At 38.0% G+C, this 27,172-nt stretch overlaps 1 protein-coding gene across 1 annotated transcript in view; it reads right to left on the minus strand.

The window, feature by feature from the left end:
* Positions 1 to 75: 75 nt before the first annotated feature.
* The window catches only part of BBS7 (Bardet-Biedl syndrome 7), a 38,391-nt gene continuing 11,294 nt past the window's right edge, over positions 76 to 27,172 (minus strand). Inside the window, exons 6-19 of the mRNA XM_016201536.2 lie at positions 26,378 to 26,450; positions 25,855 to 25,971; positions 24,269 to 24,399; positions 19,453 to 19,537; positions 18,482 to 18,584; positions 16,761 to 16,953; positions 15,233 to 15,307; positions 13,255 to 13,320; positions 10,167 to 10,306; positions 8,183 to 8,347; positions 4,801 to 4,910; positions 4,562 to 4,665; positions 4,310 to 4,433; positions 76 to 2,108 (exon numbers count right to left, since the gene is read on the minus strand). Of these exons, the coding sequence (XP_016057022.2) occupies positions 1,975 to 2,108; positions 4,310 to 4,433; positions 4,562 to 4,665; positions 4,801 to 4,910; positions 8,183 to 8,347; positions 10,167 to 10,306; positions 13,255 to 13,320; positions 15,233 to 15,307; positions 16,761 to 16,953; positions 18,482 to 18,584; positions 19,453 to 19,537; positions 24,269 to 24,399; positions 25,855 to 25,971; positions 26,378 to 26,450 (1,620 nt within the window). The 3' untranslated portion in view covers positions 76 to 1,974. The remainder of the gene's footprint in view (positions 2,109 to 4,309; positions 4,434 to 4,561; positions 4,666 to 4,800; positions 4,911 to 8,182; positions 8,348 to 10,166; positions 10,307 to 13,254; positions 13,321 to 15,232; positions 15,308 to 16,760; positions 16,954 to 18,481; positions 18,585 to 19,452; positions 19,538 to 24,268; positions 24,400 to 25,854; positions 25,972 to 26,377; positions 26,451 to 27,172) is intronic.

Genomic DNA, 27,172 nt, shown 5'->3' on the forward strand with positions numbered 1-27,172 from the left:
CGCCCATGACGTCACCCGCGCGACACGGCGCCGGCGAGCGAAGGCCGCGGCGCCGGCAGGAGAGCGGGGCGGGGCGGGGCGAGGTGGGCGCGGGCGGGAGAACAAGGGCTGCGCGGGCGGGAGGCGGGGCCCGGCTTTAGGCGGCCTTTAAACGGAGCGGGCCGGGCCGGGCTGGGGCCAGGGCTGCGCCACTAGGACCTGGCTCCTTCCCAGCAGTCAGCCGGGCCGCCAGGTCGCCTGACCGGTTTGTTTCCAAGGCCTAAAGTCGGGCCCGGCCACGCACCGGCCGCTGGTCCGGGTCATGTTACTCAATGTCTCCCATTCCGTTTTCTCGTCCGTTCATTACTACATGTCACGTGGTTGTCGTTAGGGTTAAATATCGTGCACAAGTCGTTTAAACTATGCTCACGTTGTAGCAGACTCTCAGGTGGCAGACTATAATGTCATCTACCATTTAGGTATTTCTTTGGTCTTAGGCTTTTCATTTTTCCTAATGAAGATGCCATTAATTTGAGGTGCCACCTTGAACTACTGATATATATAACAAATAGTAATGTACTACAAGAAATCCAACTAGACGGTCAGTAATTCTTACCTGTTTTCCCCAAGCTGTAGCAGCCAATAAAAGGCACCCAGTCACATGCCAGTGACTTACACATAATTGTTTCACTTAGAAATGAAGGTTGTTTGAATATAATAAAATATATTACCTTATTAAAATAAAACTCTCTTAGCAGTATGTCCCTTTAACAAATTTTCACATTTAATACACAAGGCTTGCACATAACTAATATTTATAATGGCATATAATTAAGAAGCATTTGTTTTCTGACAAATTCATGTGTGCCCTTCTTAAAAACATAGCTTATTTTCCATTATTATCTTTATGCCATTTTAAAGCAATCTTTAAATACAATATTCCCCCAAATATGAATAAATATGAATTAAGATTAGTGAACAAAATACCCATAGCCTTAAAGTCTTATTTCCCTTCACACATGGTATCAAGGAAATGAGTGGATGCTAGTGCAGGAAAATCTATGAAGCCATTACTGTTCCTGCAATATTTACATGGACACTCAGTAGCCCTACTGGTTACAGAACATCACCTTAAAATCACCCCATCCCTCTATCTGTGCAAGCTCTGCTCATTTCCCTGTCCACAATTTATACCCCTGAGCCACCTCAAGCATTCCACAAACTGAGCCCAGTCACAATGCTCATTATCAAGAAAAAGTGAAATCAGTTGCAAATCAATCTCAACTCCTGGCAAAAATAAATGGTAGGTTACTACCACTGGCTGACAACATACATAATAACCAGGACACAAGCCAGGCACCAGGATGTGGGTTCTAGTCTCAGCTTTATAAAATAATAGCATGTCCTCTTTATCACTTAACCTCAGTGAAAATCAGTTTTGTTATATGATTTGGCAAAATACTATATGTTGTGAAAGTCAAATGAGTTACAAATGTAAATACATTCTGAAAATTGAAGCAGTTTATACATATACTGTGTGGGAGTAGCTTCTTAAGTATTTAAATACAGAGTGGGGCAAAAGTAGGTTTATAGTTGTGAGTATACAAAACAGAATTTATTCTTGTATTGTTTATTATTGCATTAATTATTGTAATTTCCCATATGAACTGTAAACCTACTTTAGTCCCACACTGTGTATTTTTATTTTCCAAATATTATTTTTCAACATAAAAGTTAAAACACCACTTACAAAAAATTAATTAAAATCCCTTATAATCATTCCACTTGTATTTAAAAATAAAAATGCTATTTATTTTTAAAAGTTTGCATGCGTCAAAAGATATAGAAGCATTATTTTAGAAAGTCATATCTCAAATATTTTTAGATAATATTTAAAAGTATTTGAAATAAAAGTATGTACAGTTAGCTTGTAATTTTGCTTTAACAATTTTGTCTAAAGAGACAACTTCTCTGGAACTTTACCTTGTTTATATTTCATGCAGCATCAAAGAAAGCAATCAATGCATTTTGGTCATAACTGTCCAGAATTTCCAGTAAAAGAGGTACTTTGGTTTTTACATTGGTGCCTTTGAACTTGAACTTATCTATAAAAAGATCGGTGATCATGCCTATAAAGAAAATGTTAATTTCCTGTTATTGATTAGTTCTAATTAATGACAGTATTTAATGAAACTAAATGACTGCTTGGTAATCTTTTCCTAATCACCTGTAATTCCATTATTTATACACAAACCTAAAGTGATTGATGCTTTAAAAAATATTTATTTTGGGGAGATTTTAAGGCAAGTTTCAAAATATAAGTCATTTGGCTAATAACCCTCTTAACAACTGGTTATAGCTATTAATTCAGGCAATCAACTGCTGACGAGTTCTGAACTGCTCTCGGTATACATGACATCGCAAGTTCGAATTTCATAACAGGCTGACCATTTGACATAGTGCAGAGATTCTGTTCTCAACAGGCTTATTTAGATTAAAATATTCTATCTAGCCCTAGCCAGTTTTGCTCAGTGGTTAGAGCGTCGGCCTGCAGACTAAAGGGTCCTGGGTTCAATTCCAGCCAAGGGCGCGTACCTCAGTTGCAGGTTCCATCCCCAGCCCTGGTTGGGGCATGTGCAGCAGGCAACCAATCAATGTGTCTCTCTCAAATTGATGTTTCTCTCTCTTTCTCCCCCTTCCACTCTCTTTGAAAAGCTGAAAAGCAATGGAAAAAATATCCTCTGGTGAGGATTTAAAAAAATATATATATATATTCCATCTATATGTTGACTATTCTTGGAATGTGGCTTGAAGGCAAATATTTCTAGGTTCAGAGACCTGGGCAAATTATTTCACCTTTAAGTTCTCTCATATGTACAATGGAAATAATTCAACTTGTCAACCCTTTATCCAAAACCCTAGATGCGAGAGGCCTTTCAGAATTTTTCAGTTCAGAAAAATATGCATACATGGCATCACACCCAAGGTGAGTGAGTGGCAGCTTTTGATAACAAAACAGAGCAATACTTCTGCAACAAAACTCATGGGTAAACCACACTAAGCGCGATAAAAAAAAAAGACTATAAAACACCTCATGTCAGTTTAAGTGAGGTTTCTGTCATTAAGTTAATTCAGACCAAGTCAGGTTTGATGCAAAATTATTTATGGAAACAGCTTTGATTTTCAAAGCTTTCTAGATTTTGGAATCGGTGAGGAGAGATGGTGGTTCTACACCACAAATCTTCTAAGTTGCTGTCAGGATAAGAGATCATGTGCTTGCCATATAGCAAATACTAAGATACAGTATTAGATATTATCATCACAGTTGTGAGCAAGTCTCTGGTATAAAATAAGAAATTCATTACGCAGGCTGAAGGATCAATGTTGACCGATGATAGCAATTAACTCTACAGAAGACTTGAAATAGCGCAAAAGCATGCACTTGGGGTGAGGAGCTTCTGCAGGCTTTGCCACTACCCACCCATGTTACAGTCGATTCATTAGTCTCAGATTTCACATTAAAAAATGTGAAACATGGAGATGACATCATCTACCTTGCAGAGCCATTGTAAGGATTAAATATCCTACCTGATTATGAAGATGCTGTAAGTAAATAGGTGTGCTATGCACAACAGGTCTCATGTAAAGATTGCAAAACAAAAGTTTTTCTTAAGCTGTTCCTTCCCTCCTGCTCTCCCTCTCTTTCAATATAATTTGTGAAACACCCAACTTCTACCACCAAAGCAAAATGAGTTTTGGTTTGACACAGCACCTATATATCCCTTATTAAATATTATATCCCTTGCTAAAAAATATTAAATGCTGCAGGTTGATTTTCACAATAGCAACAAAACCTGAAAGTTACCGGTGTGAAATATAGCCTAAATTTTAATGCTTCATAGATTTTTTTCATTTCACACCAGGTTTCTTTCTTTTTTTAAAAACTATGTTTTTATTGATTTCAGAGGGAGGAAGGGAGAGGGAGAGAGAGAGAGACAGAAACATCAATGATGAGAGAGTCACTGGTCAGCTGCCTCCTGCATGTCCCCAACTGGGGATTGAGCCCACAACTACTGAGCCACGCTGGAAAGGTTTCTTCACATATATAAATCCACTGCATTGAGCTTATTTTACTTCTTAATTTTACTTGCATTTTATCCAGTAAAAATATTAAATATTAAAATGATCTTGACAAAATAAATATGGTAAGCAACAAATTGGCTGTCACAGGTTCATAACTGCCATAACCTGCCTGCCTCCTCTGTGTAGCTTCTCTGGAATAGCCAGGAGAAAGGAACTATGGCAAAATATTCTGGAATAGTCCACTAACCATAGAGCCTTTCAAGATGTGCAGGTTGCTTTTTGTATTCTTCCTGTAGGTGATCTGCCTCTTCTAGAATACAGCGGTATTCTGGTATCAGAAAGTCTGTATTTCCTTCATGGACCTGCAATTCCTTAAATTAAAAACAGAAGGAACATAACATTTAAATTTCAGTTCAATGTAACTTTAAAGTCTTTATACCATTTTAGAAATCCTATCACAATAAAATAATGAGAACGAGTCCATGACACATACACTTACTTTTAGAGCATCAATTAACTGCACTTTCTTAGCCAAAAGCAACTGGTACTCCAGCTTTGGGTGGATTAGCTCTAGAGTGTGTTTTACCGACACTTCATTGATCTCTAAAAGGAGTTGAGCCAGGCACAAATAGAAAGTCATTTTGATCAGAAATATTCTTATTGTAACAACAACCAAAAAACAAACAAACAAACAAAAAACCAAACACCATTAAAAAAAGATTCATTTTTCTTTTTTACCATATGATATGTTGAGGTTAATTTTCTTTTTTGTAGCTTCTTTAGAGAGCACATCTTTTAGGATGGATATAGTAGAAATGTTGTCAGATTTAAAAACTCCTTCTCCTTTTCTACAAAATTAATATATATTTGTAAGAGAACAGCTTTAGAAGGAAATACACCCAGTAAATACATATTTTGTAACTAGTAACTAGTGTTTAGATTTCATTTGATTTTAGATTTCTTTATATACACATCTCATTATTAATATAAAGCATTTTTAAATGTGTAACCTTTTACTGCTATATTAATTCAAGTTTTGAACATACTTGTAAAACTTAACAAAAGATGTTAGATATAGGCCTCCTAAAGATATGCCAATTTGTATGTCCTTCATTTAAAACAGCTTATCATTTTCACTAATAAAATTCTCAATAGCTAACCCCTTATGTATATAAAATACAGAGTTGCTTACTTACATATAAGTACATTTTCTTTGATGGACTCACATAAATTAGAGCATGACTATATGCTTCATCCTAAAGCTGATATCAAACCCAAGGGTAACATCTGTTTTTTCATGCCTAGCATCCACTGCCACTTCTTATGGTCAGAGGACCCTTTTCTTTAGAGAACCCCCCCACTTCTCTCACCCTTCTCAATCCACCAGCACTTGCCTCAACCCCATTTCTGGGACTTCAGGGGGAAGCATTTAACAGTGTGTTCCAGACCACTGACCACAGTGGTTCTCAATGATACTCAACAATGATACTAAATCCTGGGACTATTTTTTTTACTGGAACCAGTGGGAGAGAGAGGCTCTATGGTAGCTGACAGGATATAAAGCTGGGTGGCGCTTCTGGTGGCCACCATGACACTACACAGGAAAGGCAAGAAAAGACAAAAACAGAGCTGAGCAATGGAAAGAAATCAAGTCTTGATGACATTACTTAAGCCACTGATCAGCTGTCCTTAGGCCGAGAACTGCTGTACTTGTAAGTTGTAGGAGCCGATAAATTCCTTTTACTTGGTTAAGCCTCTTTGTGTTTGGTTCCTTTTTCTGATGACCAAAAGTTTCCCGATTAACATATACCATTTTTCATGTATTCAATGTTGCCTTTTGGTTTGGTTTTTATACACACACACAGTTTATATAGGCAAATACTGATTTCTTTCCTCTAGAAAGATGAGTAATACATACTTACTACTTTGATCCCAATTATATTTTAGAAGTCATGAGGTTTTTCACTAGCCTTTAATTTTAACTGATGATGTTTAATGTTAAACACCTAGTACCTGACAACTGTGCAATGACTTACATGACTTATCTTCTTTTAATCATCACAATTCAATGAGTAAGTGCTATTATTTCCATTCCTCAGAAGAATAAAGCTCAACGAGTAAAGTAATCTAGCTAAGATCAAAAGTTGGTGAGTCAGAACCAAGATTCACACTGAGGTAGGTCTGCCTCCAGAGCACATGCTTCTGTACTTCCCCACATATATGTATTTTATTCAGATACCTAACATTTATTGAGCACCATTATGTTCAAAGCCACGTGTTAGGTACTTGGAGGATACACACAAAGGTAATTAAGAAGTAGACTCTAGCCCTGGCCTGGTAGCTCAGTTGGTTAGAGCATCGTCTCTGATATGCCAAGGTTGCAGGTTCTATCCCGGGTTAGGGTACATACAAGAATCAACCAACGATGCACAAGTAAGTGGAGCAGCAAATTGATGTCTCTCCCCCTCTCTTTCCCTCTCCCCCTTTCCCTCCCTCTCTAAAATCAATAAAAATAAATAATTAAAATAAAATAAAAAGGAACAGACTCTGCCCATGAGGAGCTTAGTTTAATTTAGAGCTAAAAGCTTACATAGTCATGTACTTCAAAAAAATAATACAACACCTAAGGCAAGTAGGAATAAAATGCTATGGGAACAGAGAAGAGAATCACGAAAGGCCTAAAAACGCAGTCACTGCGCTGGTCCCTGAAGAGCAGGCAGAGCTTCCACTGGGGAGGAAGGAAGAGTCAAGGGCACGGCGAGCCCTAAACCGCACGGTGTGCGGGCCCGTCCAGCTGTGGGCTACCACTGAGGTCGGGGGTCACTGTAGCACTTCAAAACAGGAGTCGTATTCCAGGTTTGGACACAGGTAAGTTCCCTGGAAGATACAGGAAACAGCTCCCTAGGACTGATCCTGAAACCTATTAGATTTCCGGAGAGCTCTAGGTTCTAAAAGGCGCATTTTGAGGTGAAATGATGTGTTCACTGCCTTTTCCAGAATTAGCATAGTAAAGTCTCAGCTGGAAGCAGGGCGCAGGATTCTTCAGTAATCTGCTCAGGCAAAGGACCCCAGGAGACCGAGACAGAGAGAGGATAAGCAGCCCAGTCCCCTCCAAATAACACAAAATTAAAACAACAAAAGATCAAACAAACAAAAAACAACCTACAGATGAAGTGGGAATGAGAAGGCAACGACCCTGAAGCAGCGGGAGGGTGTGGGCTGGGAGCAGAGCGGAGAAACCGGCCCTAGAGAAGGAAGCGGCTGCACCCTGGGCGCGGGCGCGGAGGGGAGTTTAGGCCCTTCTGAACTCGAAACAAGCTGCGGGAGCCGAGTGGACAGGAGGGAAGGCAAGGGCTGCAACTAGCGGCCTCCACCTCAGAGCACGAGGCTTCAAAAGCCTGCATGTCCTCAGCTCTGAAGTTCTGCGTCAGTTCCAATTTTTTGCATGAAGAAATTCAGTTGGAATTTTTACTGGAATTAGGCTAATGTTCGAATCAATTTGGGGAGGACTGCCAAGTTTACAATGTCTTCATATTAAGGACTACAGAATACATTACTCTATTGAATCAAGTCTTTTATGTCAATAAAATTTTAAAGTTTCTTCATGTAACTTTCTAAAATTTTATTTATTGCTTTTAAATAATAAGAGGAAAGGAGAGAGAAAGATGGAAACATCGATTTGTTGTTCCCCTCGTTTATGCATCAGTGACTGATTCTTGTAGTGCCCTGACCAGGAATCAAACCCTGGCTTATTGGGATGACCCTCTAACCAGCTGAGCAACCTGGCCAGGGCGCTTCTGCATATTTCTAATAAAGACTGTTCCTACAGCTTTTATACGGACATTTTGTTACTGTTACTGCTACTGTGAAAGGGTTGTTTTAAACAATTTATTTTCTAACTGGTTATTGTTGGGAATGGGAAATGTATTGATCTTTCATATTCATCTTTATTCAATTGTTTTTAAAAACTCATTAATTCCACTTGTTTTTCAATAGATTCTCTTGAACAGTATACGTTTCAATTCTATTATTTACAAATTATTCCTGCTCTAAAACAAAAGAAAATGTAGAAGCTCCATTTAGATCAGAACATTTGTGAACCGGTAATGGGTTGTATTACCTGTAGGTACTTTCCAGTTGTGTGTCCAGGAAGGTGTTCTGGAAGTAAAATGTCACACATTCTCCTGCTGGAGGCTTCTCAGGAACTTCAGGAAGGCAAAACACCACCCAGGAGTGAACTTCCGCAAAACTGAACTGGCCTGTTAAAGTCAGTGTATTCATGGGTCTGTAATTCACAGCAGAGGTGCACATTTGCATGGAAATACAAAATATGTGGAGGTGTTATATGTACACAACACTTTAACAAACAGAATTTTCAATAGCAGCTAAACAAATACAAAAGTACCCATTTAATTTTTCTCAGATTAATCTCACCCATCAGATTTCATGGGGGGAAAAAAGAGTGCTTATCCATACCTCTGCTTTTAATATTCAGTTAAGTGACACAAATAGCTTGTTTTCATTATAACATGCTTTACACATAAAGTTCAGTTTACTCAGGTAGATTTCACTTTTTAAAGGTTCATCTAGTATTTCTACTACACAAACTACCTAAACATACTTATACAAGAATCTCCTTAGGGTAACAGTCAGCATATGTGCAGGCAGAGAATTGGGCTTCTGAGTGAGACGTACATGGACTGAAACCCTGCTCCAGGACTCACTAGCTGTGAGCGCCTGGGCCAGTCAGGGAGCAATACCTTCTGTCTTGCAGGGATGTGGAATGATACTTTCTATCTTGCAAAATCGCGGGAACACACAAACACACACGGGAGTAAAATATATCAAGTAGATTTTAAATAAGTCAAATGAATAATTACACAGAGTTAAAAATATAAAGTCTGTGAAATTAAAGGCTCAGAGGAATTTTAAGAAGATAGAGAATTCAGGAACCTAAAACTAGAAGGCCTTTTGAGATCATCCAGACCACCCTCTCATTTGCAGACGAGAAAACTAAAGTCCAGAGAGATTAAGTTTTCCCCCCAAAGTCGTGGGGAACAGATACAAGATTATAATCTGAGCCTCTTGATTCCCTGTTTGCTGTTCTTTCCGGTACACCAGGCTACCACCATTAACAAATTATAGCTCTGTTTCTTATGTCAGCAATTTATTTCTTTTCCAAGTATCCATTTCTCATTTGTAAAAGGAAGACATTACTACCTGTCTTTTAAGACTTAAATGATACCTAAGCCCCTAAAACAATGCATGGCACAGGGAAGTACTCAATAATTAATTTCTTTCCTTCCTCCTTCATTTAAGCCATCTCATCTTCAGGAAGAAAGCAAAAAACTACAAACAGGAGGATGTTTAAATTAGATGAAAGTCAGAAATAACAGAGACTACACATGCTAAACACATGCAATTTGAGAGTGTTATTCTATTGATCTCACAATGGTAGTCTATGTGAAAGACAGAACAATCCAGCTCAAACCAGTTTCTGAAAGAAGACAAAGACTAACATCAATGAGAAATATTAATCCATAGCATTTAAGTTAAAATGTACAAATACTGCCCGGCCGGGCGTGGCTCAGCGGTTGAGCGTCGACCTGGGATCCAGGCGATTGGGGTTCGATTCCCGGTCAGGGCACATGCCCGGGTTACGGGCTCCATCAATGACTCTCTCATCATTGATGTTTCTATCTCTCTCTCTCCCTCGCCTTTCCTTTCTCTGAAATCAATAAAGATCTATTTAAAAAAAAAAAAAAAATGTACAAATACCTACCAGAATTTACACTATAAAAATTAAAGGCAAGCTGCCCTGGCCAGTGTGGCTCAGTGGGTTGGAGCATCATCCTGTGCAACAACAGGTCGCCGGTTCGATCCCCAGTCAGGGCACATACGCAGGTTTCGAGCTGGTTCTCTGGTTGAGACGGTGCAGGAGGCAACCAATCGATGCTTCTCTCTCACACTGATGTCTCTCTCTCCCTCCCTCTCCCTTTCTCTTTCTCCAAAACATCAATAAAAACATGTTTTAAAAAATCAAAGGCAAGTTTACCTGCATTATGTCATATCCTAAAAATAAACGGCTCCCTCCTTTCTCCTACCTGTCCTGATCAATGCAGTGAGTTCTCTGATGGAGGGAAAGGGGTTTGATAAGGTGCTGGCGGACCTGGCAGGTTTTGGGTTGAATTCTTGGGGTCACGTATGCTTGCAGTGCGCCATACTGGCCTTCGATCGAGCGAACCTGACAACACGAAAAGGAGAGCGTGAGAATCACCCAGCAATGGCAGCTTCGCCTCAGTCTCTCCCGTCATATTTTGAAGGAAATAACGACATTCTATCAATCAACTAATTTTCAATCACCAGAGGGAAGGAAGATTTTAAAAGACTTTGGCAGTGGAAAGCAAAATTAACTCATCTATAAAAGTTACCCCACCACATATTTCCAGCTGATCTGCCTACATTTAGCAATGCTAGGGCATTCCAAAAGACACACTCTCTCACACACTACCCTACCATATTTAAAAACGCAGGCGCACGCTGTACTTTATAATATTCACAGGAAAATGGTTAGAGTTTAGACATTCTTGTTGAAGGGATGAGTTTTTCAAATAAAATTTATATGGAATATTTTATTTTCTCAGAAATGGGGGTACAATAGCATAAAGCTGTTGTTATAAAAATCTACTGACAGGAAAAAAATGTTCCCAAGAACTTAACTCTTGATTTTCCATGAAAATAGAGAAGCAGACCCATAATCTATTATGACATATTTAGATGAGGAAATTCTTTTGAGCTATTTTGAATATGGCTGGTTGGCTATCCTGAGAGTTCAAAAACAGTTAACAGAAAACAGTAATTCACTAAACTGTGAAGACCTAATCCTAGAACAGCTGGAAAGCTGCCAGCTTCTCCCTCCTGCCCCCTTTCAGCTCCTCCCTGTTGAAATCCATGCAGTGATTGTACTCTCTCTTGTATTACAAAGATAGCTTCTCTAATCTGATATTTTAACTTACAATTTTCCCGGCATGTGAGGGGAAAAAAAAAATTCACGTTTTACCTCAATGGGAAATGTAAACACAAGTTTAAAGCAAGAGTTTTTGCAAATGTTACACTGCAAATATTGCTCTGAGTGGGAAGACAGGAAAGATAAAAGGGAAAAAAATAATAAAGAATAAAAACACTGAAAGAAAATAAAAAATAGATCTGATAAAGCTATATAGGGTTTCTTTTTAAAGGGTAAGCTTACACATGCCCTTAAAGGGGAAGCTGCACATAATTTTTCCACAATAAAAGGTCATAATGTCTTCTCGGGCTACATAATTCATATTCATTATTTAAAGCATCCTAACAAGAAAGAAAAACTAGAATGAACATACAAGTAACCTGAAACCCTACCACCCAGAGGTGACACTACTGCTATTTTGATAGTCATACTTTCCTACATCTCTCTATGCAGAGGTACAAAAACAAATACATAATTTCACATAAATAAGTTTTATTTATATCATAAACATCTTTGTTTTTGCTTCTAAGAATCACATTTTCCTTTATCACTGCCTGTCCTAATACTTTCACCTCCCCACCACTCCCGTCTGACTGAAGCCTTGCCCTGCTGTGTAACCTATCAAACCAGACAGGTGAGTTTCTTCACACACCTCTCTTCATATTTATATCATTATAAATAATATATATATACATATATAGGGATTTTATCTGTATTTTGTGATTTTCATGGACTCCGCTCCATAACCAGGAATATATGGACTCGTTCTTTGTCCCAGCTAATATTCCTTGGAATGAGTTACGTAGCTATATAACCCACCATTCAATTATCACGTGTGCATTTTTTTAGGCCTACTTTCAAATTAACTGGCACCATCTTGCTCAGTAAAAATGTAATTTTAAATGTTTAATTAGCTCACATAAAATATGCTTAAATATATTCCTTTAGTAATAAACATATCCCAGTTTTCAATTTTTCTTTCAAAATACATGAAAGGGGACTTATGTGGACTAAAGTAAGTTGCTCAGAAAAAAATTACATTTCACTGAAACTTCCTTAACCAGGTGTGAAAAAACTGTGTAGCAGCATCTCTCTTGGAAAAAAAACACACACTCTGAGTCTTAGAAGATTAGAAAAATATTACAGTCTCAATTTTTAGATCATAAATATATCAAAAATAAAAAAATTTAAAATCTCATATTACAAATTAACTAAAATAGAACTGTGTATGAAAATCAATATTTAATTATAGAATTATGTTACTAAATTGTCAAAATACCTCAAAAGATTTTCTCTAGTATAAACAGGAATAAATGATATCGCCAGAATGCAAGCAGAAAAATCCAGGTAGTAGGAAAATACAGGGCAAGTTCTCAGATACTTCAACAACCAAATGACCTTATATGGACCATGACTGGATCAAACTGCAAAAAAAAAAAAATCGCCCTGAACAGGTGGCTCAGCTGGCTAGAGTGTCATCCTGTACACCAAAAGGTTGCAGGTTTGATTCCCAGTTGGAGCACATACCTAGGTTTTGGGTTCAAGCACCAGTCAGGGAGTATATGGGAGACAACTAATTGATATTTCTCTCTCTCTCTCCCCACTTCCCCTCTCTAAAATCAATAAAACATATTCACAAGTAAGGATTAAAAAACAACAGTGAAATGTGAACAGCAAATATTTGATGACACTTAGGAATTACTGTTTATTTTTCTTAGGTGTGATAACAGTCTTATGGTTATATATTTTAAAAAGAGTTACCTTTTAAACACATGTATCAAAATATTTACAAATGAAATGATAAAATCTCTTGTATTTGCTTTGAAATGATTTGGAGTGTACAGAGAGTATAAACGAGATTGCCACAAGTCCATCACTGCAGAAGCTGGACTCACTGCTTTTACATGTTTGAAACTTTCCATAATAGAAAATTAGAAAACAAACTTCCAGTTAGAGGAAATTAAGAACTGATAATTTTAGAGAAGGTGCTTGGTTAAGTGATAATAGCAGAGACAGTGGTCTAGGCTGAATTGAAACCTAAGAGATCATTACAAAGTCATTACTACAAAATGACTCATTTCAGGGAGAAATTTAACGCAAAGAAATGATACCTTATGTTGTAAGATATACCAATATAAAAAACAAAGTACAGACTTTCAAGTAAAGGTAATTTCAAGCACTTTTACCTTGAGCTCCAGCCTTGTGGTATTTGCCTGGCACCGGTAGGTGGCGAGAAGAAAGTTGTCATTGGCCTGGGAAGTATTCAAAGTGAAGGAAAAGGGTGAGCCCGTGTTGTTAGCAATAGAAACAGCATCAACATGGTTACGCTTACTGAGCGCCTGTCATTTGGGTGGCACTGTGCTAAATGCTTTTTGCTTACTCCTACGAACAGCCCTATATGGGGGTTTTACTATGTAGGTTTTAACAAATGAAGAAACTGAGGCATGAGGGGTTGGGTAAATTTCCCCAGAGCCAGTTAAGTAATGAAACCAGAATTCAAATTTGTATCTTTGACTCTAAAGCTCAGGCTCTTTTCATCTTGAGACTCTATAACAATGTTCCAAAATACTGTTTTCTAAAAACTTAACCGATAGTACCGACTCCTAATGTTTATAAAATAAAGACAAAGACATCAATGTTTGGTACAGAATAGCTTTGCTTTTCACAAATACTTATGAGGACTTAGAAATATCTCATCTCTATTTCCACCAAGTAGCACAGTACATGGCTTACTGTAGGAATTCAATACATGTTTGTTAAATTAAATTGCAGTGGTAACTTCAAGTATTGTAACTTCTTGAAATTAAATATTAAACTACTAAAATAGCATAAAATAGGACTGACCATATTTTGAAGTAAGTGGTGAGTACATGAAGATAATTTTACTACTCTTCTACTTTTGTATATACTTGACATCTCCATAGGTTTTTATAAAGCTATCATTCGAGAAAACAGGTTTTAAATTAGTATGAAACACTCATTCCAAAGAATCCAGAGTGATGTAAATAAGGTTAATCGTTCATAGTAATTTAGGAATGAAAGGTTTTATGTGTATATTAACTTGATTTTTTAAATAATGATAAAAATGTAGGCCCTAATGTTTTGTTTTAATTCACAAATGGATGACAAAGCATATATAACACAACTGTTATATAATTTCTTATCAAGAAAAAAAGCTTTACTATGAAATTACATTACATTGAAAGTTATTCCCTAATATAGTATCAACTTTGTTCTTTATCTCCTTGTACTCCTCCCTTTTTCATGTGTAGAACTACCTGCCACTCGTCACCATCTCCTGCTCGGGCGTGCTCTGCATTGCAGCCACTGCAGGCCTAACTTCCCTTCAGGAGCCACACCAGCTCGGAGTCTGCTAGTCTGCAAGCGGTTTAGTAGGGCCAAACGCTCTGAGAGGATCTCATCCCCAGTACCCTGCACACAGTATGTGCTCAATAAATGTCTGCTACATGAGCATTAAGCAAGATTCAACAAGCCCAGGAAAAGTGAGGGAAGACTGGCAAAAGGAACAGATCATGTTCAAATGCAGGAATGTGTAAAACTGTACAGTACTTTCAAGACATTAAGCACTTCAGCTTGGCAGAGCTAATGTTCGTGGAAGGGAAAGTAGCAGCTGTGGCCGATTAGTGGAGATGGAATCAAGAGCTGAACCATGGAAAGGTTTCTATGCCACAGCGAGGAATCTAAACTCACGTGCAACAGGGAACAAGGAAGCTCTGAAAGGTTTTGAGAAAGAAATGACACAGTGATGTCTGTATTTTAGGAAGACCTGTCTGACAGTGTGCATCACAGCGGGAAGTGGGGCCATCCTGGCGACAGGGAAAGGGAACGAGCGGTTCCAGAAGCACGGTGAGGGCCCAGACGGCTAACAGCAGGGGAAGGAAGCGGAGCACAGGTAGAACAGCGGGGGAAGGACTGGCAGGAGCTGGGGACTAATTGGATTTCACGGGTCAAAGGAAGGATCTAGGACAACACTCGGTTTCTGGATTATCTGAGGACAAAGAAAGAGCAGGAGCAGATTTTGAGGGAAAGGTTATTATAGGAGAAATGGATGAAGAAACATGGAACCCTCGTGGTGTCTGTAGGCTTTATTCAAAATCAAATAGAAGTGAAAGTGTCTTAAGAATTCTTTATATTTCTACTCACCTCAGAATCACAGCTGCTGAAGCTGACAACAGCAGAATTTTTATCCACGTCAAGTAAATCTATTGGAACATCACTCTACAGTCAACATTAAAAAAAAGGTTCAGACGGAAAACTACCATTTTTTCAAAGCCTATTTCCTCTAAGGGTTTTCCTCATGTTCATCCCTAAACCTGAGAGTGTGAATTCTCTTCATTTATATTTGATAATATGTACCTTCTAGAAAATAGATATAATAGAGAATAAATATTACGCTGACCCATTCTTTTTAAATTTGGAATATGGGAGGTCATAGAGTATCATCTTACTATCTCCTTAAAAGTAGAATCTTCCCCTCTGTGTCAATGCTAAAAATGTTACCAGAGGCAGCATATAATCATATGGCCAATCTTACTATATCAGTTCATTTTTAACAATTTCAAATTCAGCTGTAACACAGAAAGATAATTTTTGGTCTCCTCTGGAAAGGCAGTTTCTTTTTTTTCTTACTTTAATTTTTCAATTACAGTTTACATTCAGTATTATTTTGTACTAGTTTCAGGTGCACAGCACAGTGGCTAGACAACCATACATTTTACAAAGCGTTCCCCTGATATTTCTAGTACCCACCCGGCACAGTACATAGTTATTACAGTATTACTGGCTGCATTCCCTGTGCCGCGCTTCACATCCCTGTGACTCCTCTGTAACCACCAATCTGAACTTCTCAAGCCCGGCACCTTTCGCCCAGCCCCCCGCAGAGGCCGTCTCCAGGACCACGCCGCCCTACAGTGTCCTATGCAGATGGTGCTCCTGAAACTGCACTGCGGCAGCCCCAGCCAGCACGGTTAAAGATTTCTCCCTTTAAGTTTTGATTAACAATCTGATCTCCCCTACATCTTTTTAAACCTTGTCTTCTTCCTCCCCGTAGTCTTTTCTCATTTTCTGATTTTTTTTTTATCATCTGCTTGTTCTCCATTCATCATACTATCACCCGTTTCCACTTCCTGAGTATCTTCCAACTTAAAGAAAAAAATGATTAAATATATTGAAGAATGACGTTGTATGTTACTATCCTTAAATTTCACCTTCAGGATTATCATGTTTGCCTAATGACCGACGTAAGAACTGATAATGCAAGATGTACTGCAGGCTAATTATTTTAGTATTTGAAACTTAGAAAAAAGTTCAAATAAGGGTATTAAATTCTGGAGTTTTCTAAGTCCCAGCTCTGTTAAGATTCTCCTAAAGATTAGCCGAAGTACAAAATACTTAATATCCTTTCTGACCCATCCTCAAACTTGAGTCCTTCAGTCTTGTGTTTAATATGTACAGGATAAATAAAAGTAAAGCTATAATTCAGATGATCTATGAGCAAACTGGTAATCAAATGGAAGGCTAAGTAAGCCTTTAAAAGTACTACCTAAACTACATATAACATTTAAAAGACAAACATCACTGTCTAAACTAAAAGCGTTCAATAATTAGCAAGTATGACTGGTGCGTAAAATAGATCCTGTCAAACAACAAAGAAATCAGACGTTTTGCTTACCTGTATTAAGACGTTATCTATGGCTGTCTGCACCTCTAAGATAAGGCTGTAGCTGGCATCATCTCTATTTAATGTAAACTTGTCGTTTATACTAAAAGAAGGCACTGCTGACTTTGCTTTGCTTGACTGCGAGGACTGCTGGTACTTCTCTCTCTCCTGCAGGACCTTACACTGCAGCTGCTCCAGCTCACTCCTAGGGGAAAATGCACACAACTCTCACCTGCAAGTACGAACATCTGAGGTCCTTAGAGTGTTCATAAAAATCTGAGACATTTACTTCTCTGCAAAATGGATTATTTTTTAATCCTCACCTGAGGACATATTTAGAGAAAAGGAGGAAGGGGGGAGGGGGAGGGAGATACAGTGGCGTGAGGGAGAAACACTGATCAGTTGCCTACCATATATGCGCCCTGACTGGGGAGAGAACCCATAACCTTTATGGTGTATGGGATGGTGCTCCAACCAACTAAGCCACCCAGGGCTGCAAAATTGATTTTTATTGGTTGAGCTAGAACTGTAACACTAACAGGAACAAAATTTTTGCTTCTAGGACTGACCAAGTGATTCCACATTATTTATCTCTAATCTAAAAATTAAGACATCTACTCAGTCCCACACCAGCTCTATTAATACAAAGTTGTAAGTCGGGTCTAAATAATTAATTCTAACACACCAATCTGGTCCCAGGTGCATATGGTACTAATCAGAGGAGACCCCGATTGTACCAGGGCACAGGAACACAAGACTTAAGAAGAAACCAGTAACATGCACCTCTCAGGAAGACATCAGGGGAGACAGACAAAATAAGGAGGCTGTAAAGCTTTAACATTTGAGAAAAGACTCATTCATCCAGGAAATAGTTACTGAGTGTGTCGTATGTGCCTATATGCCAGGTGCTGAGTGAACAGAGCAGACAGAGCTTCTCAGGAGCTGCATCAGGAGCGGAGACTTGGTTGAAAACATAAGATATTGTACGAGGATGTGAGCTAGTCAGCATTAACTCCACTTGCTATCCTTGTGGCATGGACACCAGAACTTGCTGCCCTGGTGGCTTTGGAGAAGCACGTGTGGGAACTGTGATGTGGCTCAGTGAACCAGAACACTTCTGTAACTCTCAACCACCACCAAAAAATACTGGCGCTCACTCCCCCAAGAGGTTGACAGGGGTTGGAGTAGGAAGAGCAGTTTCAGCACCTCCCACTGCCTCACTGTATGAAGCAATTTTACTTGAGTCCTCTGCAAAGGAACTGTCAAACTGAACAGGCCACAAAATCAATCCCTGTGTCTAAGGAAGTCACCATTACTCATTTCCAGTAAGAAAACATATAAGCCAAAGTTAGAGATTCAGAAAGGCCTGCAGGAGCAGTGAACATTAGAATTAATGAGGACAGAGCCATCTGTGTTAGCTGCTTTCTAACGCCTGTAAAAAACAAAACACTACAACTACCTACAACTAAACAAATAAAAATATATAATTCTTGATCTAAGAAAAAGTCAATATACAATAAAACATACAAAAAGTATATTTCTAACTCCAAAATATTAATCAGCACTTACTGCTAATTTTCTCAAGTTGATAAACTTTCATTTAAAAAAGTGATAAACAAATTAACTGTGTAATTCCTTCCAATAAATATACTGCATCTATAAGTAATAAGAAAACCACCACCACACACTTCATGAAATGAGAAAGAAAAAGGCAAACAGAAATCCAAAATTACCTTAAAGAAGAAATTTTATTCTGCATCTCCTGGTTAAGTCTGAATTCTTCGCCTGGCCCACTTTCCTTGTGAACAGGCTCTGTTGTCAGACCCGTCACCCAGCCTGCAGAGATGAATTGCAATCGTGCACCGTTAAGCTCTGCACGTGTTAAAAGAAACCCAGTCTGCATGCCCTTTGTCCACCAACATAAACCTCACTCTTAGGATCTATTTCTCTTCAAAAACCAAAACAAAACAAAAATCCAAAGAAATTAAGCTGGAAAATATTCAAACCACAAAGAAATTACTTAAGCATTTTGTGGTATTATTTTTGCTTTGCCTGAAATACTATTATATTATGATTAAGGAAATCTTTCATTTAATTTACAGTTTTAGTCTTCAAGTATGAAATAAGTCAATATATTCTAGCAAATGCAAAAATAGTTGATGAATTAAGAACTGTTTTTCAAGAGTTATTTTCATGTTAAGTTAAACTCTTGTATAATTATTGTGAGAATGCAAAAAATGACCTACTCAAAAGCAAGCAAAATTTTATAAGAAATATATTTCTTATATTAATATATAAATAAAATATAAACTAAATTTCTTTTTAAACCACAGACTACCACTTAACTATTAAGGGTATTACTGATATGCCAAGCATTCTTAAAAAGTATTATTTAAATATTAACTGTTTTATAAATCAATATATCCTTACTTTTTTAACCAATAAAACTTTTAATGCTATAGATAAGAGTGACTTACATCATTCTTACAGACTACATCACCTGCAACCTATATACTTTTATTAACCAATGTCACCTCAGTATTCAATAAAAAAGTAAAAAAGATAAATAAAAATAAAAATAATTTTAAAAAGAGTGACTTACTAATAATATGTTTTTAAAAAAACGATTGTCAAAAGCAATTTACTAAATTGATGTTTTTTATTATCGGTTCTTTCTTTGACTCCCCATTACCATGTACCTCACCTGAATATGTGGCTACCACAATTTCGTCATAGCCATCTTTCCCTACACAACCGCCCTGGATAGATGTGACACTTTCAGACAGCGCCTATAATAAATTTAAGATCAAGCATTTCATTAATAACTAAAAATTTCACAGATATGTTAAAATAAGCCACAAAACTTATTTCCTGTCTCCTTTATTCAACATATGTTTACTGAACACTTATTATATATAGACACTGAGAATGGAAAGGCAAAAACCCTGCACAAATGTCGGAAAATGCCAATGTTTTCAGATTTGGGGGAAGACTGAAAATGACTCTGACCCTAGCCGGTTTGGCTCAGTGGTTAGAGTGTCGGCCCGCAGACTGAAGGGTCCCGGGTTCGATTCTAGCCAAGGGCACGGACCTCAATTGCAGGCTGGATCTCTGGCCCCAACTGGGATCGTGCAGGAGGCAACTAACTGATGTTTCTCTCTCATGTCAATGTTTCTCTCTCTCTCCCTTCCACTCTCTCTGAAAAGCAATGGGAAAAATATCCTCGGGTGAGAGTTAAAAACAAAAACAAATGACTCACACATTTGTGTGTACCACTCAGCTACAAGTCATCTAATGAGCAACATTAATATAAAAAAGGTGTTTTAAAAATTGCATAAGCAAAACTCTCAAAACACTTATAATCTATTTTCTGAATGCCACAGACCATGTTTCATGTGCTTTATCCAAATAGTTTTTTAGATGAGTGAAAAATATGATAGAACCTATATAGAACCTTTGGGGAATTTGCAACTATGGAGAAAAAGCAAGTTTTTCAGGAGTTTGGGGTTTACATACCTTTTAAGCAATACTTTCCCAAATTTTCTGATAATAATCACTTGAGTGAGTCAAATAGCAATCTGTATTTTTAACCAGCACTCTAGGTCAGTGGCTTTTTTTCTTTAAATTTTTATTTATTGATTGGTTTTAGAGAGAGAGAGAAAAGGGAGGTGGGAGAGAAAGAGAAGGATTTGCTGTTCCACTTATTTATGCGTTCACTGGTTGATTCTTACATGTGCCCTGATTGGGAATCGAACCCACAACTTTGGCATATGGGGACAATGCTCTAACCAGCTGAGCTACCACCTGGCCAGGGTTAGGTGAGTGGCTTTTAAGCTATTTAGAAAGCAAGCAACATATTTATATTGCTAGCTAGTACATATTCACACATGGACATATACAACAGATATAACTTAAAAGGTTGGTGTTGCACTCTGACATATTCTAATCTATTCTAATTCATTAAAAAAAAAAAAAAAAATGTGTTGGCAACCCACTAAAAGGCTTTGTCCAGTAGTTTGAAAAATCCTGCTAGGTAATTCTTATCAGGAGAGCCTGAGAACCACTGTTTTAAGGGAGAAGGCGAAGGAAATGGACACTAGCATTAAAAATGCTAATGACTGCTGGGGTAGGTTGGGAGGGGATAAGTGGAGGAGGGATAGATATACGGGCGGGATAAATGGGGATGGACAGAGACCTGACTGGGGTGTTGAACACACAGCACAGTGTACAGATATGTGCTGGGGAATTGTACCTGAAACCTGTATAATTTTGTTAACCCGTGTCACCCCAATAAATTTAATAGAAAGTAAAAAAAAGTAAAATAAAATCCTAAAATAAATAAGTATAGCCAATTTTGAATTTTTAAAAAATCCTAGTTCCCTTCCTCCTTCCTAGAAGAGGCAAACCTGTGAGCTGTGTTACAAATCAGGCTCCCTCAGCCTTTCCTGAGACTAATTACCTGAGAGACTCGAGTTACAAAGGTTTGATTACAAGTCTGCATCAAGTTAGGTTCAAAGGTGCACTGCTAAGCAGATCTCACATACACTGGAAGTCTTCTGAAAAAAAAGCCATGTGCCCCATGTCCCTCCAATTTTTTTTAAAAAATATATCTTTATTGATTTCAGAGAGAGGAAGGGAGAGGGAGAGAGAGAGAGAGAAACATCAATGAGAGTCACTGATCGGCTGCCTCCTGCACGCCCCCAACTGGGGATCGAGCCCACAGCCCGGGCACGTGCCCCGAACGGTAATCGAACCGCGATCTCCTGGCTCCTAAGTTGATGCTCAACCGCTGAGCCACGCCCGGCCAGGCTTCCCATACATTTTTAAATTGTCTTTTTCGATTTTTCATCACAACTTTAAATAGTTACAAAGAAAGTAATTTCTGGAAGTTTTAAAGATAATCATTTTAAAACTGTCACATCCTTTAATCAAACCCAATGAATTCAAATACCAGGACAACTTTATATACACAATCACTGACTTAAAAAAATGGAAAAATAAATCCTTCTTTAACAGCTGGAAATTTGACTTTGTCCCGTGTTCTACTTGAACTCTTATTTTCATTCCATTTCCCCCACATACATTTATCTTAATGAAACATACTTGTACGCTTGAAATTTTTATACTTCTTGCAACCAAGAAACATAAATGAAATGTTTTATCTTCTGTGATCCTAAAGCTCTAAGTCTTAGGAATTTCTATCATTATAATCAGTATTACATAATTGACTGAAACGAGTATACAAGATTTAGTAAATAATAATTGATACAAAAGCAAAATTCTACAGGAAATGTATCTGATGAGATGAATAAAACATTTTTCTTCCAAATTACTCATGTATCACAAGGAAAATTGTTTCTGTATTGCTAGAATAAGGTTGGGTTCAACATCAGCTCTAGTCCTATTTTTCATTTTCATAGATAGAAACATTAATTAAACTTAGTCACATAAAGATGTTGATGAGAATAAAAGAAATTTTGTTACAGAAAGTTTGCTCCATTGTTTAAACATCTTCCAAGTTACATACCTAAAATCACCAACTGATCTACCACCAAACATGATTTTTAATGACATATCATCTACAGACTAGGTCCTCCTTCAATTTATTGAAAGCAAACCACTGAAAACCATCTGACTTGTAGGAGGATGTCTTACCCAGTCAAGAGCCACACTTCTCACTTCTTGAGTGGTTTATCGGGTGTCTATTAATTGTAACTTACTCTTTCCCTCATTTAGAAGTACCTTAATTAACCCAATGTACTTAAAAAAGTTACAAAAATAAAAACCTGTTAACTTCTACATATTTTTGGCTAATACAGCATTTTTGAAATTCATTTATCTTATATACTTCAAGTATATATTTGTAAAAGTCTTAGAGTTATAGATTTAGCTAATATTTTTAAAAAATCAATTTATATTTTTTAAAAATCAAATAAGGGTAAAGAGATGCTAGATAACACAGTAGAGATACAGCTTATGCAAATAACAACCCGGGAGGCCAGACAGGGAGGTAAACGCACAAAAGACCCTGCTCATTCCTCAAAATACTGACAAATGAATATATTATACGTTTAACTAAAAATATCATGTTTAAGGTATATATATATACATTTTTTCCCATTCTTTTTATGATTTGCTCCTTAACTTTTTTGATTAAACAAGCACTAGTCCAGACTGTGTCAGATCAGAGGATGCCTCCTGATCAGGAAAATAAAGGGAGTGACGTTATGAATCCAAGATGAGGCAGCTTATTTGCAGCTTAACCTACGCTGAGACCAGCACTTGTGTCCTTAGATGAACAGGAGAAAGGGGAGAGAGAGGATTTCCTAGGGCCATACCCAGCAGAGGAGGGAAATGCTGTGTCATTACTGGAGTCTGAGACAGAAGTCTAGGAGGAGACTTAGGGTTCAAATACAAAAGTGTCTCAGGGTTGAAGAGAAAAAAACAGGACATCAACAACAAAGAATTATTATGTATTTTTAAGCCTAAACTATTTTTTGCATCATTAGCAAGAGGACTTCTTATACCAAGTGAGATGAAGAAATATGAAATAAATCTAGAATATAAGTTGTATAATACTTTTATCCTCATATTACCTATCTAGCATACTTATCTATACACCAAAACATCTGTATTTGCTGATCTGCAGTTCAAGCTGAGCCTGGGAGGTACCACTGTCAGAGAAATTAGACTAAAGGAGAAAAGTTGATGCTGAGTTGGGGCACGCGGCAGGATGGGGAAGCCTGGACTGAGACCACTACTTCGCAAACATGAAAGATTCAGGTTATGCCAGAACGCTTCCCCATGTGGCTTTGTACCAGGGATAAACAAGCTTAACTACATTTAAAATTTGTGAACTACAAATTACTCTTCCCTAGCATTTCTCCTTCTACAGTGGACTCCTGGGTAAATAGAAGTGAAATTGCTAACAACATGAAGCTTATCCCCCATTACTTTACGATAGCAATTTTCAACCAGGACGCCACAAGAATTTTTAAAGCATGCAGTACCTGACCAGTCAAGGGCACTGACCTTTTTCCCCTTAAGACTGTTAAATAAAATAAAAAAGACAACAGCCAACATAATAACAGCCGTCTAGTATGAATGAATCAAAATTAGACCTATTTTTTGTCAGAGCAGCAAAAAAAAAATATTTTTTGGCATGCTGCAGAATTTTAGTAGTTTATGTGCCATGAGATGGAAAAGGCTGAAAATCGCTGCTTTACAAGAGCCTCATTTATGTTACCCGAACATACGTTACTCCTGTAATCTATTTTGCGTTATAGAAACTAAGACAAAATATTTAATACTTAGATATGAGGAAGTACTCATTCAGCTTGAAGGCAACAGTCTATTATATATTCAACCACGAGAGTAGTCTAGAGAAGATTGATAGCATCAAAGCAGCAATATTTTAAGCCAAACACAAGATTATAATAATTTCATTTAATAAAACATCAGTCACCTCTGTAATTATTTGATTAATAATAAGCACATAGTCTTTGAAAAACCGAACTTACTTGATCAAAGCGTAGAACAGGCTCATTTGCGTTATCAAAACCATACACTTCCACCGTTCCATCATCTCTCCCAACAAGTAAATCTTGAACCCCGTCACCCACAATGTCAAAGCTGTCGACACACAAAATACCTTTAAAGAAATAAGTGGTAAGTTAATAATGCTAACATCATACGCAAGTATATACCAAGTAAGAATAAAAAAATCAGCATGCGGGAGAAAAATCAACAAACCCCTTGAGTACAGTCAGGTGTCCCCTTCTTTCCCATGCACATTCAGCCACCTCCAAGGCTTTAACTAGGATCGACATGGTGAGGACCCCCAAGCCTCTGTCTCCGGGTCTGGCCTCTCCCCAGAGCTCGGGGCCCATTCAGCAAAGTCCCTATTGAGCCTTTTCTCTGAGACCTCATGGGCACCTCAGGCTTCCCGCGCCGCCCCTCCAGGCCTCCTCCCCGCCTGGCACCACCTGGCCGTTCAGTGCCGATCCAGACCGCTCCGCTCCAGGTTCCTCTCGGTCTCACTTCCACATCACACCCACGAGCCAGTCCTATGAACTCTGCCTCCAGCTTCCCACTAGCCTCATCCAGGCTACTGGTATCTCGAGCCCACACCAGGAGAAATGATAACAACTGCAACGATAATTTCCTGACTTCTGTGCTTCCAATTTTGACCTGCTTCCTTCAAAATCCAATCTCGGGGGAGTGTTTTTTGTGTGTTTTGGTAAATTAGATCATGCCACACCCCCACTTATAACTCCAGGGACTTCGAGGCTGCCGAGGACCTCCACGATTTGGCCCTGCCCTGGCCCCCCCTCTGATTTTATCTCAGGCCAGTCACCCTTGTCTTCTGCTTTTCAAATGAATCACGTTTGCCTCTGCCTTAAGTCCTTTGCCCTTATTTTTCCCTCTTCCTGGAACATTCTTTCCCCCCAAATCTTTACATTACTCTTTTTTCTTGTCAATCAGATCTGAGCTCAAATTTCACCTCTAGTAAGATGCAGGCCATGGCCACCCACCGAGGCTAAAAGAAGCGCTCCCCCCTCCCATCATTCTGTCAGATTTCCCTCAGGCTGAAGCTGCCTTATTTACTCACTTGTTTACTCTCTGTCTCCCTAACAAGTAAGTATTTGTTGAAGGAATAAATGTAGGAATGAACATGCTGTCCTTATAAGCAACCATCTCACTACCTGCCAAGTCCGATATAAATTAGCTTTAGGAAAGTTTATATTCTGAGGAAACAGGAATCATTCCGACCCACCACACGCCTTCCTTGCTTCAGATCAAGTCCTCTCAAATTCTAATTAATTCCCCACACCAACCATGAAAAGTGGATTTGAGCACAGAATGACATTATAGATGGACATGAGCCCAAAGAGCCTATCACAAAGTACTATTAGCATGTCTTATTTTTTAAAATTATGCCAAAAATACGGCAGACCTGATAAACAAATAAATGGTAAATATAACTGAGGTGGCTCCACGAATTGCCAAGTCTGCCAGATACATACTATGAATGAATAATATGATCTATAACTATTTAATCTAGAATGAACTAAATTTCAGAATCTGAACGACATCAAAAACATACCTCCCCTCTTCTTCTCATTTCGAATTTCCCACTTGTGTCTTGGCTTGGATGGTGTGATCTGAATGAGCCCGAGTTTTCCATCTGATGTTCCAAACAAAAGGTCTTCTCCAGAGTCACCTAGTCATAATTAAAGTCAACATGTTTATCCCACAACTCATCTCTTTAAAATTAAAATACTTTCATATAGACTTTCATGTAAATGTCTCATTTAAAAAATAATATACAAAGACAGAAAACTTAATTTGGGAAGATGGTTATATATTCAGATAATTTTATAACCATTAAACATAAGACTCTTCCTTATCATCTAATTTTAAGATGAGAAAACTCAAAATTAAGTTCAATAACTCATTACGGTTGGTGACCGGCAAGTTGTCAGACAACAACCGTCTCAATTCCAGCTCATGTTCCTTCTACAAGTTCCCATTTTCACTTCATATATAAATGCTTAAGAACCTGAAATATCCTGACTTCACATAATGCACCCCCTTATTTGACTGTGGAAAAATGAAATGCTGATTACCGCCGTTTCCATTGTGTAGTGCTAAGACGGTAGGTGGGCCAGGAACTTCGATTTCATATATCACATCCGATCCCTGAAGGAGAACAAATATTTAAAATAAACAGAATACAATTTTTTTTTTAAAGGACCTTTTTCCTTTTCTTTTAAATCCTTTGAGGTTTCTTCTTTTAAATAGATTTTTAGAGAGAGGAAGGGAGAGAGAAACATCAACTGATTGCCTCCTGTATGTGTGCTGACCAGGGATGGACCCTGCAGCGTAGGTATGTGCCCTGACCTGGAATTGAACCCGCAACCTTTTGCTGTACGGGATGACGCTCCAACCAACTGAGCCAGAATACAAATGTAAAAGAATGTAGGCACTCAGAGATAACATCAATGTTCATATAAAGAACTCTAGAATAAAACTACAGAAAAAATTAGGTCACGAATATTAACTTGCATTGGTTAGCAATTTTGTATGTGTTAACTCATTTTAAACTAAACTATATATAAAATATAAAAATCAAGAAGACAAATATTTAAAATATCTTTCACTCTCAATGCTTTTCATTTTAAATACTCTGTCTGAAAACCTAACACTGGTCACTTTTCCTAACAAAACTCTCCGGAAACATGTTTTGCTTCTGTCCTTTAACATAGAGCACATTCCAACATGTAAACAGACCCAAAGTTACTTACTAAGAAAAGTTCTGGCCTTGCCTTTGGGTATTTCCAAAACCCTCTCCAGTAAGAAGCAGGATGACCTACTATTTAGATAAGGAAACAAGTTAGGTCTTTTTGTCTTTTTTTCAGTTT

This window comes from Miniopterus natalensis, chromosome 4, assembly GCF_054644295.1.
Source record: "Miniopterus natalensis isolate mMinNat1 chromosome 4, mMinNat1.hap1, whole genome shotgun sequence".
In the NCBI taxonomy this organism is placed as follows: domain Eukaryota; kingdom Metazoa; phylum Chordata; class Mammalia; order Chiroptera; family Miniopteridae; genus Miniopterus; species Miniopterus natalensis.